The sequence below is a fragment of the Chrysochloris asiatica genome, unplaced genomic scaffold (assembly GCF_000296735.1).
Source record: "Chrysochloris asiatica unplaced genomic scaffold, ChrAsi1.0 scaffold00308, whole genome shotgun sequence".
Classification (NCBI taxonomy): Eukaryota; Metazoa; Chordata; class Mammalia; order Afrosoricida; family Chrysochloridae; genus Chrysochloris; species Chrysochloris asiatica.
This window is the reverse complement of record NW_006408826.1, coordinates 2514137-2527393: the sequence shown is the minus strand read 5'-3', so window position 1 is coordinate 2527393 and position 13257 is coordinate 2514137. Positions and strand designations below refer to the sequence as shown.

At 40.1% G+C, this 13257-nt stretch overlaps 1 protein-coding gene across 1 annotated transcript in view; it reads right to left on the bottom strand.

Moving 5' to 3' along the window:
* LOC102816842 (fibroblast growth factor 13-like) overlaps positions 1-13257 on the bottom strand; it is a 594039-nt gene that overhangs the window by 229089 nt on the left and 351693 nt on the right. The window contains exon 2 of the mRNA XM_006874975.1: positions 11233-11400. Coding sequence (XP_006875037.1) covers positions 11233-11400 — 168 coding nt within the window. The remainder of the gene's footprint in view (positions 1-11232; positions 11401-13257) is intronic.

Below are 13257 nucleotides of genomic sequence, written 5' to 3'. Positions count from 1 at the left end.
AACTACCAGCGGTTCCGCGGGAGAAACCTGAGGCCTTCTGCTCCCGTAAAGATTTACAGCCTCGGAAACCCTTTACAGGGTCGCTATGAGTCAGAACCGACTCCACAGCATGTAACAACAACAGCAAGATGAACGCAGAGTCATGTCGTTGATGTTAGGTGCCGTTGAGTCCATTTCGACTCATTGCAATCCTATACACAACAGAATGAAATATCACCCAGTCCTTCAGCACACCTCACAATTGTCACGTTTGAGCCCACTGTTGCTGCTACATCCTCTTTATTGCTGATCCTCCAATTTAGCAAGCATGATGTCTGGACAACATATCCAAAGTACCAGAGACAAATTGCCACCATTGTCATTTTAAAGGACCATGCTGGTTGTACTTCTTCAAAGATGGATTTGTTTGTTCTTCAGACAGTTTATGGTATGTTCAAGATTCATTTCCAGCATCACAATTCAAGTCATGGATTCGTCTGTGGTCTTGCAGATTCACTGTTCAACATTCAAATGCATAGGAGGTGATGTAGTTAAGAATTGTTATTTGGGAAGTGTTGAAAAACCAAGCACATAAACGAAATTTCACAATTGATCTGAAAGACTAGAGGAGAGGAGATTTGTGCCAAACCAAGCCGTCACAGAATAGTCAGTATCATGCTTGATCAGTTGATAAACACAAATGCATGAGTCCAGGTAAGCTCAGTAGAACCCAGACTAGATCAGAAGAACATTGCTGTTTTAAGGTTTAAATACAACACGAGCTAATTGATAGATTAGTTTAGTGCCTGCCTTTCTTTCCAACCTTTAATTCTTCCTCAAGGGCAGGGATAGTGCTGTCTTGTCACTGCTGGGCTTAATACTTAGCATAATGTTTGGTTTGTCCAAGACACTTAATACATGTTTAATGACAAATGAATGGTTAACACATCAATTCTGTTGATTGAAATTGGAAGTATTAAATCACATGCTGCCTAGAATTAGAACAAATGGCCAGTGGAACTCAGAATATCAAAATTTGTTAGAGCAACAAATGATTTGAAAAGATAATTTATTGTGTACTGGACACTGAACTGGGCCTGTGGTAATCTATTTAATTAAGCTCTATTCAGAAGGGGTGAAATATAGGCTATATGTTTGAATGGAATTCTGATTGGTAAGGTAAACAGATTTCTTTTGAGAAACCAGTATCGATTTACAAATCAAATGCTGCACAAAAGGAAAAGATTCTCAAACTACTTTGGGAGATTTTGTTCTCCTCCCTCAGCAAATATTCTGAGTTTATTTAATCAATTGTCCATGGAGTGAACAGTTACTGATGCAAGCCAAACAAACATTTACTTAATGGGTTCATGAGTAGTCTAACGTGGATCTTAAAGAAAGGATCAAGCGATGACCGAGAAAAAATGGCTAAAAAAGAAGGAAGAGAAAAGGTGCCTTATAGAACCTCTACTTTTTGAAAGTTGTTTTCATTCTTCCTTGGTGGGTGGAAGAAGAGGGTTCATTGTACAACCAGTGGCTATCTGTAAATAATGTCTGCACTCAGTGGAGTATCCAATTTGAGCCCTGATATACCATGGTGGGTTTCCATAGCAGAATTTTCCTTGGCAGCAGGGATCCCAGCAGAGGTATCAGATCTTATGAATGCTGCTATTTCTCTGCTTCTATTTTTTCCCCAGTAATCAGATGACGGTATGGTGGTTAGATTGTCTGTTTGTGTGTGTATGTTTGTGTGTGTGCGTGATCCTACCCTCTTTCGATGGAAACTCGTGACCATGAAGAGGTACATTTCACTCATCCCATTGTTTTGTGCTTCTAAAAGGAACAGAGTCCAACAGTGACTTTGTAGGGGCAATGACAAGTCCATAGACATCAATGATAGCTATCCTTACCTACTATTCCATGAGGTTCTCACTGTTGGGCCTGGGTTCAAACTAACCAAAGTCACCTGGTTCTGATTCCAGGAGATGGAAGGAGAAGATATTCGAAACAGGAAGAAGTAAATTCCCATAATCTCCCTGTATTGAAGGACCTCAATAAAAGGACCAATTTTCTCCATGAACATCCCACATCAAGGCCAGAACAAAAGCCTAAAGCAAGAGCCTAGGATCTCCTACTGGTAGTGCCCAGAGCTAGTTGACTTAAATCTTCTCTACATGTGTGGACTGCAGCTCAGAAACATCATACTCCGAACTCTATAGAACATGCCTTCTTTTCTCTTGGAAAGGAAATTCAAGACAGAATCAGTTAAGACTACCTTAAGACCTAACAGTTCCATGATATAAACTGTAGGTTTGAACCATTTCTCAATGTAAGCACACACTGCAGGAAAAATGACTTGCAGTTGATTCAAGAGCTCATACAGCAAACAAAGAAGGCAATAGACAAAGGGGCTTAAAAAACTTCGTGGAAAAATTGGATTGAAAAATAAGAGAATTTTTTTTAAAGGTTTTGTAGTCCCCTTATATGACAAATCTCATGGATGTGGCTTTGTTCATCTTGAAATGCAGGCCACAAGTGAGAGATATACAAGAAAAGTTTCCCAGTGGGTGCATTGGGTATGCAACGACTGTTTAGAGAGAACAGTTCTCACCAGCAGTGGAAAAGATGGGACTGAGCCATTTTCTCAAGTATTCCATCTGAATGGAGTAGTCATGATGAATTGAGGCAGCAGAGTCGAGTCAAAGTCATTAGGAACTAGTACACTTTCTCTTCAAAAGCCCGTGAAGATTTTTATTGGCCATATGACTTTGAACAACTTACCTCACATTTCTATTCTACTGTTTCCTGATAGTGTCCTTTAAGATTGGTAATACCTACCACATAGCATCATTTGGGAAGATTAGCAATAATATACCTAAGGTGCCTGGAACATCAAAGCTACTATCATGTGATAACCAGAGCACAGTACGGATTGCTCTGCCTAAAATAGATCACTCAAATTCCTGGGACCTTGTTCTTCATGCTTCTGGTGGGAGGTGGGCCATTGCATGCAATCTCATTCCTTGTGAAAGTCACAAAGAACAAGGTCTTGAGAGAGATCCAACACACTTTGGCAACTTTCCCCTCATGTGCAGTTTTCACTAGGTAACGACAGCTTTGTTATGCAAGGACTTAGGTTACCAGTTAAGGTTTTGGAAAGACAAGGAACCCAGATTGAATGACTCTCCATTGACTTGAGGTGATCCAGAACAGACCTGTGGCTGGGAAGTCAACATCAGCAACAATGAAGAAATCCCCAAAGCGACACTTCATATTGTAAAGCACTTTATTTTAACCAAATCAGATTTGAGGAGAATGTGCTCAGAAACTCTTTAAAAATTAAATGCATTGATTCCATATTCTCTCAGGACCAAGCCATCTCTTTAAGCTATTGTTTTTTGACAGCATGCAAAGGGTACATCTGTTTCTGCTGACTTAGCAGGCCAGGCGATGTGTCTTAATAAGATGTTACTGGCATCATGGAAGAATGAAATGGCAAATCCAACTACAACTATCATTTCTGTGAGATAGATTTTGTTGGAATTGAAAGACCATCGACTTGAGAGACAAGTTTCACTGCAATGATGGCTCTACCACAACCCAGTCGAATAACTTTGGACAGTTCACTTCGATTCTCTGAGTTTCAGTTTCTTTACCAGAAGAATGGAGACAAAAATAGTTCCAAGGATTTTGGTGAATATTAAGAAGTCCTGGTACGGTGCTGTAGGATATGCTCTCAACCTAAAGGTCAGATTGAACCACAAGGTCGATGGTTCAAATGTACCAGCGACTCCTCGTAAACCCTATAGAGGGTCGCTGTAAGTCAGAATCAACTCGATGGCATTGAACAACAACAATGGTAACAATGAATAAAGAGCTTAGCACATAGTTCTGCATAATCGTTAATTATTGATTTCAATATTTATTTTATGCTGGAGAACAGTCTTCCAACAAGTGACTAGATCTAATAGATTTCAAATACCGAGACCTAAAGGACTACCCAAAATCCCTGCATGGGTCAAACGGTTCACTAACTCAGCTATAAATGAAAAGTCTATCTAGAGGTCCCACCCGAGAAAGACTAGTGATTTACTTTGGAAATATCTGTCATTAAAAACCCTGCGGAAGCTGGGCTTGATGGCAGCTAAGGTGGAGGTGTAGTGAAGGTCGCCATCATCAATAACACAGAATACCAGGCAAAAAAGAACCAGGACAGAGGTCCAAAACTTGGACCCACAGAGATAGGAATATTTTAAAGGTTTGAAGGCTTATAGCTTGTGGAGTTTGGAGCTGAAGTAAAAAAAATTGCATACTTTTGAATCTGCCGGGCCGGGCTCGGAGGCCTGAGCCCACATCCTGGGCAAGATGAAAGAGGAGCTGCAGAGATGCCATGGAAAAATGCCGCGGGGATCCTTGGGAAAAAGGTGCACAATAGACCTTGCCAGTTTTGCATTGTTCTGATTTTATTTTTTTTCTTTGGTATTGGGTAATTGGTGCGCTCACTGTTTGCCCACCTCCATTCTGGTGAATAGAAGTAGAGCCTGAGCCAAGTGGCCACCCCACCACTGGTGGTTTCTTCTGCCAGGAATCCGCACAGACACTCAGCCCAAGCTGAGGTGCTGCTCTGTCCCCCTTTTGGTCTGTTTTTTATCATGGGTAGGAAAGCAGTTCTGGTGTGGCGCTGTGGGTTAATGCACCAGACTGCAAAGCCTTTTGAACTGCAAGGTCAGTGGTTCAAGCTCACCAGCTGCTCCTTGGAAACCCTATACAGGGTCGCTATGGGTCGGAATTGACTCGACGGCATTTAACAACAACAAGGAGAGGGGGGCAGAAGTGACTGAAAGAGAGTTTAAAGGTAAAATCTCTCGGACAGCTTTGAACCCAGGAACTTAGGACATTAAAGACATACTTATATCAAGCTACAGATTTTTTTTTCTTTTTTTCCCCCTTTTTTTCTTTTCTCCCTCCTCTCCCTTTTATGTGATTAGAAACTGCTGTATGTAGTCTTGTTTTTGTTGGTGCTGCGTTATTTTCTTCTGTTTTTTTTTTTTTCTTTTTTCTTTTTCTTTTTCCTCTTTCTCTCATTTTTGCTTTTGTTCTTGTTTTTTATTTTGTTTTTGTTTTTTACCCGACTGGTGTTGTTTGGCTGTTACATAGTCTCCCTTTTGTTTTTGGAAGACTCTGTGCCTCCCTATATTACACGAGAAGAATCAGCAACTGCTGCCAAATAGCCAAGGTGCAATCACACTTTATAAAACACCAAAACCCAGGCAAGAACCAATACCAGTTGCCATATACCAGGGAAACAGGCAACACCTGTGAAAGTTATGCTGCGTTAAGCAATAAGAAGAGTGAAAAGGGAAGCCCACATCCTGATCACACCTTCCTGGAAGCAATCAGAAAGCATAAAAAATTACCAAAACACATACTGAATTAAGTATTAGGGACACAGATAAACACTAAACATGTCCAAGAAGCAAAAGCAGATGACAATATCAGCACATGTCCAAAAAAAGATAAAATATCTGAGACAAAGGACCTAGAAGTAAACCTGGACTCCATTCTGGAAGGAGGGCAGGCCTTGGAAATGCCTGAGAAAGAATTCAGAAAAATGATTATAAAATGTTTCAAAAACCCTGCGGAGAACAGTTCTACTCTGACACTCATGGGACCTCAATGAGTCAGAATCAACTCAACAGCAGTTGGTTCTGGTTCAAGTAAAGCCTAATCCTTTGGGACACAGAAGATGCTCAGAAGAAGGCTGCCCACTCCTATTCACGCTGGCAATTTTAATGAATTGAAGAAGCCACAGAATCAGTTTCATACAAATTAGAAATGACTTTTCTCATTTCTACAACTATGTATCATTGCTGCTGTGTGCTGTCGAGTCGGTTCTGATTCACACTAATTCTATATAGGATTTCTGAGAGTGACTGCGAGTGATTGAAGTGACCACCAATCTTTTGGTTAGCACTTCAAGTGGCCACAAGTATACATTATCACGTGACTTAGAAAAACAAGATTGGGCAAAGAACCTGTTTTTATCTTTTCTCTTGCAGCCATTCTACTGCGTTCAAATGGACTTCTTCATTAACTCTTACACTTTTTTCTCTGGGAAGTCCCAAACTATTAGCTCTTGGAGGACTAGGATTTTGCTCTCATTTACTTGTCTTTGTGCTGCGCTTCACCTATTCCGACCCAGGTCCCTAGAATTACCATGTACCTTCTAAGTCCCTTCGACTTAGTGTGACCCCTTGCTTGAATGATCCTAAGGACAGAGAGTGGGCAGAATTGGATTCCTTTACACTTGCATTGTCTTTACAATACAAAAATTGAATTAAGAACTCAGATTTACATATGGGGCAAGAGAGGACACCTAGACATATGGAGAAGTCATGGGAGAAGAAGAGTATGAGCTTAAAAGGCCAAAAAAGAACCATGTTAGAATCAAGTTCTGCTATTTACTGGGGCAGTGGCATTTTGACATCTCCATTTCCTCTTCTATGAGATGCTGCTCTGAACCCCTACGCAACAGGGTTTAGCGAGGATGTATCCAGGAATGCAAAAGGCATTGGACAGCACTCTCATTGTATTTATAACTTAGCCATTGAGGCTCTTAGACTCCATTCGCCTTCCTCTGTGAAGAGTTGCCCTATGACAACAGGTGCAGCTGTTGCTCCCAATAATGGAGAGGACTTTGGGTTGATCTGGTGCTATTCTGAGAAGGCTTATCTTAAAATAACTGGGTTTCACAAGTGGAAATCTGCTAGCACACAAGGACAAGTGAACATGTGATTGTGGTATGTTGTAGTGTCTGTGGATATGGGCTGTGAAGCAAGACAAGGGTTGTTGTTATTGTAAAGTGCCATCGAGTCGGTTCCGACCCATAGCGACCCTGTATAGGGTTTCCAAGGAGTGGCTGGTGAGCTTGAACTGCCAACCTTGCAGTTCAAATGGCTTTGCAGTCTAGTGCATTAACCCACCAAGACAAGGGTAAGTGCTAAGAAAATGCAGGATGCTGATAGAATACAGGTTGCAACATCTCTTCTCCATCACCTTCCTATGGGCATGATTCAAACCGCTGCTTTTGAATTTTATGTTTGCTGCCATTAGGTGAGTAAACAGGATAAAAGAGAGAATGTTTTTCCATGCCATTATGGGGTTCCTAATGCTGTTTGAACATACCGCATTATCAACTAAGAAATTGTTGACATGCAACCAAAAGAAATACATCTGAACATCTTGTGGAGAGAGGACAGCATTTACTAATTGCTAATCACCAAGGCTTAAAGATTTTTAGCTTTAATTTGATTTCAATTTGGACCATTTCTGTTTTGTTTGAAATCTTGAGATTCTGCAATTAAGCGGATATTTGCTTCAACGAGCAAAGAGCAAGGAAACCTCTGGCATCCTTTGGTAATCCTACAGGCCATAAATTATAGGGAGACTGACCTCAAGAATAAAACGACTAGGAATAAAGTCTTTTCCTCTCTCCAGAATCACCTAATGACACGGCTTGATGTTTTTCTAGTGAAATAGGAATACCCTCTCAGTTCTCCAGGAGACAAACATAAACCCACTTACATGATTCCTGAAGGTCAAGACAATTACTGCAGGCAAGCATCAGCGGTTACGACTCAACTCTAACTTAGTGACCAAAAGGGAGAGCAACAGCTTACTGAATTCACTGTTACTTCAAATGAAGTCTGGCCTATTTTTCTCCAAAGAAAAATCCATATTAAAATGAGGAAGAGACAACATGGTTAAAGAAAAAGCATTTGAAAATGACATAAAACCACTTCCTTTAGTGAGTGCCTTTATATTTATCTGCCTTCTTACAGTAGTATCATTTAGGCAAGACTGTTATTCCTCGTGACATATGATCCTTCTAGGGTAAAGAAACTAAAGAAGTCATAGTCACTGTGCTTGTTACAAATGTGCACTCGTTATAATTGGGACAAAACTTTGCTTTCCCTTGGTTGGTGAAGGTTAACATATTTCGTCAACGCTCCAGAACACAACTTGTCTTCTCCTCCAACCCAGAGTCCCTAGGGCAGGATGCCTCTCTGAATCCAATGGTTGTGAATGTCCCAAAGCAAATGGGATGTCTACTTAATGGATTTATAAGAAAACAAGACTGCTAGAGGCCAAATTCTCATATCAAAAACGATGTTGTCATAACTGAACTCTATATTATTTTTTGCTATTTTGTTAAGGCGTTCGCCATTACTGTCATAACTTGGGATTTTAAATCCTAAAACCAGACACTAGGAATTCATGATTTCGTTGTTGTAGCTTTTTAAAAGCACCGACTTCCAAGTTAACAATCTTCAAATATCAATCAGAGCCCAGTGAGTGGCATTTGGGCAGGAACAGCTACACTGACATTAGACTGGCTTTTAGAAGTTCCTCTAAACTCAGCGGTTCTATTTTAGTACACTTGACATAAAAAGAAAAAGTGAGCAAAAGAATAAAGCCATGCCGATTATACCTTCTCTTGCCAAAAGGCTGCTGGAACAGCAAGAAATAGATTTTTGGTTCCAAATTTCACTCTTTCCATGGTTTCCTTATAACAAAAAGCAGTGCTGATACTGGGCCAAATTAGACTCTCAGATACTTGTATGTGCTTTCTCAGCCAAATTCCAGGACTCATACAAGATTACATCAGAACTGGTTTGTATGGGAACAATCCTATCAATGAAAATCACAAGAATTTAGAACAAATTAGAGAATTAGCTCTTCATAAATAAAAGCCTGGTTTTGGCAATGTCTAATTTTGCTTTACTGTATGTATCCTGAAAAGCTGTTTAGATTTTTCAGTCCATCAACAAATTCTGGATTCCTAAGGCCTTGGAGTTAAAACAGAAATGTCTTTAAAATTGGAGGTAGCTGGAAGCAATTCAAACAAGTTATGTACTACAAATCATTCTAAGTAAGTTAAGTATACAGCATATTATCTATCTCCTTCATCTAATGTCTTCTGGATCCCGTTCAATTGTACAGAGATCAAGTATTTCTACTGGAAGGTATAAGTTGATCATTAGTTTCCAGGACCTTGCTTTGAAGGAGTTCCGTATGAATGTAAATAAATTAAAATTCCATTCCAGGAAGCCTCCAATGCGCCTTGTGATGACTGTGTGCCATCGAGGGGGTTCCAACTCACAGGGACCCTATCTAGGTTTCCCAAGGCTATCATTCTTTACAGGAGCAAAAAGCCTCATCTTTCTCCCACAAAGTGGCTAGTAGATTCTAATTGCTGCCCTTGTAGTTAGCAGCCCAACACATAGCTCACGATGCTACCACGGTTTCTTTCAATAAGTGTGACACTCCTTAAAAATAGCTCATAGGAATAAGGGGAGAGATTCAGTAGGCTGGGTAGGAGAGTTTGGCTAAGAGAAATATGAGAGAAGAAAAAGTCTGTCCATCAAACTACACAAGTGAAAGGATGGCAGGCACTCTTAACCTGATGAAAGGCATTCAAAATTGGGAAACTTGACAGGTTAAAAACTACCCAAACCTTTACTGCTAACTCTTTTCTAAAGAATTCTCACATTGAACACATCCACAGCATTCTTCACAGCACTTTTCAGATGCTACTATGAAAATTAAAATATGAGCCCGCCAAGTTTATATGTAATAATGACAGAGAGGAGGATGGTAAATTCAGTTGTTCGTTTTCTTACTCTGAGTGAGTATTGTTTAAGAAATTTGAAGGAAGAGTCTGATTGCTTAACCAGCAATCTGACTGAACTTAACCGGCTGCTTCTTCAATAGCTTATTTTTCGTCCTCAAAACAAATTTTGTTGTGCAGAATGATCTGCAAATACACAAGCACTATCAAACTCCTTATTAAAGAATATATATATATATATATCTTCAGAGAAAAGAGAGGAGAAAACCGTTGAATGCATTATAAACAATAAAGAGACTGTTAAAAAAACATTATTTCATTAAAGCACCGAATCAAGTAATGATCTTCACCAAAATAAGGTATTTACTTACTATAAAGAGTTCCAATGTGGATAGCTCAGATATTCTAAGTTTAAGTAGACATTAAAGGCAAATTTTCTACTCCATTGCTGAAATACAATTAAACATACACATATGTAGGCGTCTCATTTTCTGCCAGAAAAAGGAGACTTTGTGATTGAAAATTTGGCTTCTAATAGTATGGACTACAGTTTGTTAGAAGTTATTTCTTTAAACAGAATCGCAAGACCCACTACTCCAGATCAAAAAGGCAGACTTGTCCAGGTTAAAAAGGTCAACTAGCAATAGAAAGGGCCTTCTTTAGAAAACATTCTAGAACGGTCCATGCCAAAGTAGACAAGAATGCCAAAAAGACAGTAACTTCTATAACTCGCAATATTATGGATCAGTACGCAGCATGGATAGTAACTGATATGAGAGGGACACAGGCTATTTTGCATTTAGCATAGACCGGAAAAGTCTCAAAGTGTTTTTCAGGAAGTGGAGATGTACAACGATGAACAATAATTTGCCACATTGTGATTGTAGAGGCATTCCAAGTATGTTTATTTTGGGTATATTCAAAAAAATTGGAAAACATGGACAAAAACTTTCCAGACAGAAAATGTCCTACAGATACAGATTGGTGGCATGGTGTGAAATGAATACCTTAATAACCACAGTTTAAGCATCAGCAAGTAGAGTTCTCCAAACCTGTACTTGAGCTGAAAAGAAAAACAAACTACTCATCGTTTTCCTTCAGGCATGCATTTGACCAGGGCAAAGAGCAACTGGGCGTGCATTAAAAGGGCAGTCTAGGCCTGAGTCCACGAGCGAAGTAGACCAGGAGCATTTGGGGGACGCAATGCAGAAGCATGAAGGAGGTGGAGGAAAGTTATAAAATTTGGGATAATTTTCTCACTTCATTTTAGAAGGGCCATTCCTCAGCTGACTACAGCTTCAGGAATGCAAAGTGATGGGCCCAAACTCGGCCAGGTGTCAGTTACAGAAGCAAGCAACTTTGACAGCCAACACGAGGCAATGTAATGAAAACCAGCAGAAAACACTTGAACTGCAAGAAGCAGAAGGCTGTGCTGAGCCAGAGAGGACTGTCTTATACAGTGTCCCATCTGAGACTGCATAACACGTTCACCAGCCAGCCAGGAGGCCACCTAGCAACGCCAGGGGCTGAGCAACACACAGCACACCAGAGGGCAAGGCAAAAGAAAGAGAAAGAAAGAACGAGAGAAAACAAGCAAAACCACGCGGCTGTCGTGCACAAACCTTCCGGCTCTGTGTTCTCTTTGTGGTGTACTTGCTTCAGCGGGCAGCAGAAGATTTCGTGACACTTAGTACGAAAGGGGGACTCTTTTTTCTTTAATTCCGCGGATTGGATGGAATCTTGTCGTAACATAATGTATTCCTGAGTGCCAGGGGGGGCGTCATCCAGAACTGTGGTCACCACATAACAAAATGAACTCAAGTTAGAGCTTCATTATAGCAGCCATTGACTTAAATCTAGTCTAATCTACTCCCCAGGGCAGACTAAGGAAACAACATGCCTAAGAAAAGTTGAAAAGAAAAACATTTTCTACCTTGGAAATTTTATTATTAGGGGGTTCGTTTAAAACATGAATGCTCTGGAAATCAGTCATACCACTATGGCTTGTACAGTGAAAAAAACAATCTTTATTTTGATACCCACAATTATACTATGGGGCAAAGACATACCACACAAACTCCCGATTTGAGATGCACTATCAATATTCCCAGGTGAAACTGCCTAATGTTATTATTAGTGAACTCAGTGCTGACATTTCTTATTTTGATCTCCTGGGAAGAGCTTGTCGACTAGGTAGTAAATACTATGTCTGAGCTGATCAAGATCACTGGTCTTTATGCTTGGATTTTCAAAGAAATCTTGGGGATGTGGCAGATATTCTTGAGATGTACAAAACCAGTTAATGAAGACAACAGATTCCATTTGACCTCAGAATACTCAACACTGGGTGTGTCAAAGACCAACAACCTTGCTGGATTGTGGAAGGGCGGGGCCTGCTACTCAAGACTCTTAGCTCCATATACTTTGAAGGCTCTGTTTGCATTTCATAATCAGAATTGGAAATCACTAAGAGTTTTTCACCCCACAGAAAGAAGGTCTTGACAGGGTCCTTTTCCACATTCTTTAGCCTGACTGCAAACCACCCCATAGGATAAGTATTTGACCTTGAAGTCAGTTTGAACTGTGAAGTCAGTGGTTCAAACTCACCACCCGCTCCTCAGAATCCCCATACACGGTTGCTGTAAGAATCGACCAAGTGGCATGTAACATCAACAACAAAGTGGGGGCCAGTTTGGAGCTGCATTAGTGGGAACACACAACTAAATCGAGAATGGAAGTTTTTTTGTTTTTTCACGTTCTTCCCAGTGAGGCTGTTCCATGTCCCCAGGAGTGAGTCAGGGCCTCCAAGGCTGTGATTAATGACCCTCTGACTCATTCTACTCCCCCAAATGCAAACACTTAACATGCATTTAGGACTGATACTACCAGCAAGCTTCTTATATGAAGAATAAGGCTGTGGTGTTTGTAAAAACAAAGAAATAATCAACAGCCTTGGGCTGCAACTTGATAGTATCTGATGCTTACTGGAGGGGTGGGATCTTAATGGACTGCCTAAACTTTCATATTTGTGGGTGAAAAATGATATGTCGACATAACTTTTTTTAAGAAATTCAAAACAAGTTGTTGATAGATTGCCTATGTTTGGAACTGTTGTCTTCATTTGTAAGTCATTAAATTATGCAAGAAGGTAATGAATATTTTAGTCAGTTCTCTTTGTATTTTCCTCCACATTCAGCAGCAATCATCAAAAATTTTATACACAAACACCACCGCAGCTTCACCCAGCAGAATCATCCCTTGCATCTATTAGGATTGTGGTAATACCTTCTTAGAGTCTACTTGTTGAATACACCATATTTGCTGGGAACAGTTGCCATTCAAATCATTTGCAACCACTTCCTGCTATGAGCAGGTCGTATTAGTAATATAATTTAGACAGTAATCAAATTCCAAAATCACAGCTAACGACAAAATCTGGGTTTGCTATCTAAAATATTTAAAGAAAACGACTAAACTCGGATTTTTAAAAAGTTTTATTCTGAATTATATGATAGTTTACATGAGAGAACTTTAGTTTTACATTCATTTCATTATATATCATCTCATTGCCATGGTTCCAATCCCCTCCATGCATCATCAACCAACCAAAGGGTATATCTTAGAAACCCGCCCCCTACACTCCCCCC